Source organism: Morone saxatilis, unplaced genomic scaffold (genome assembly GCF_004916995.1).
Source record: "Morone saxatilis isolate NCDOM2014 unplaced genomic scaffold, NCSU_SB_2.0 Contig5, whole genome shotgun sequence".
Taxonomy (NCBI): domain Eukaryota; kingdom Metazoa; phylum Chordata; class Actinopteri; family Moronidae; genus Morone; species Morone saxatilis.
The window spans coordinates 23,512,206-23,513,334 of record NW_023340095.1 but is presented as its reverse complement, the minus strand read 5'-3'; the positions used below and the strand labels follow the sequence as shown (position 1 = coordinate 23,513,334).

General features: G+C 40.1%; 2 protein-coding genes across 2 annotated transcripts in view; one reads left to right on the top strand and one right to left on the bottom strand.

Annotated features, from left to right (window-relative positions):
* LOC118338647 (vegetative cell wall protein gp1-like) overlaps nucleotides 1–214 on the bottom strand; it is a 3,198-nt gene extending 2,984 nt beyond the window's left edge. Inside the window, exon 1 of the mRNA XM_035675928.1 lies at nucleotides 207–214. Within this exon, the coding sequence (XP_035531821.1) occupies nucleotides 207–214 (8 nt within the window). The remainder of the gene's footprint in view (nucleotides 1–206) is intronic.
* A 194-nt stretch (nucleotides 215–408) lies between these two features.
* LOC118338646 (trace amine-associated receptor 8a-like) overlaps nucleotides 409–1,129 on the top strand; it is a 1,160-nt gene continuing 439 nt past the window's right edge. The window contains exons 1-2 of the mRNA XM_035675927.1: nucleotides 409–578; nucleotides 764–1,126. Of these exons, the coding sequence (XP_035531820.1) occupies nucleotides 409–578; nucleotides 764–1,126 (533 nt within the window). The remainder of the gene's footprint in view (nucleotides 579–763; nucleotides 1,127–1,129) is intronic.

Sequence of the window (1,129 nt, the reverse complement as noted above, 5' to 3'; positions counted from 1 at the left end):
CACATAAATATTAAAATCACCTACAATAATTATTTCTTGTTTTAAGGACTAAACTTAATAAAATCTCAGCAGATAGAAAATCAGAGTATGGGGCAGGAGCGCGGTACACTATAAAAAACAGAACTGGCTGCAGTGTTTTCCAGGTGAGCAAGACTAAGAACAGGGCTTTCAAATGAATTATAATTTAGTTTTAGAGCAGCATGTACATCGTCATTGGAGACATGTTAAGGAGAAAGGAAAATATGCCAAGGGGGGACAAATTACAGTTAAAAGTAGATGAAAAAGTAATTAGAGAGAGAGAAATTCTGTCACTGCTATTAAAAATGTCACTAAAGGGAAAGTGGGAGGAGTGATGTGGAGGAGGAAAAGAGATAAATTACTTATGTTTCTCATCTCCTCTGTCTAATGATGGAAACGCTGGAAGAAGCTAAACTCTGCTTTCCTCAACTCAACTCCTCCTGCAGGAAGACCATGCGTCCTTACTCTGAATCCATGGTCACTTACATCATCCTGTCCTCCATATCTGTGCTCACTGTGACTCTCAACCTGTTGGTCATCATCTCCATCTCACACTTCAAGTGGGCAAATATCTGATCAATTTATGAAACTGGTAGCTACAGAAAAAAAAAAGAGTGTGAATGAAAAGTTTAATGTTTCTAAAATATGTCTTTGTGTTTCAGTCATGGCTTTTATCGGCCATAATGATAATATTACAAATAATACTACAAACAATGTTAAGTACATTGCTGTCTTATCTCTCCAGGCAGCTCCACACCCCCACCAACTTCATCCTCCTCTCCCTGGCTGTTTCAGATTTCTTTGTGGGCCTCCTCATGGCCTTTCAAGTTGTCCTCATAGACGGCTGCTGGTTCCTCGGTGACCTCATGTGTGTTGTGTATAATGTTTTGGACTACATTATTACCTCGTCCTCAGTAGGAACCATGGTGCTCATATCAGTTGACCGCTATGTGGCTATTTGTCATCCTCTGCATTACTCCACCGAAGTCACACAAAAAAGAGTTCAAGTCTGTATTTGTCTGTGTTGGATGTGTTCTGCAATCTTTCACAGTCTGATGCTGAAGGATAACCTGAAACAACCAGGCAGGTATAACTCCTGCATTGGAGAGTG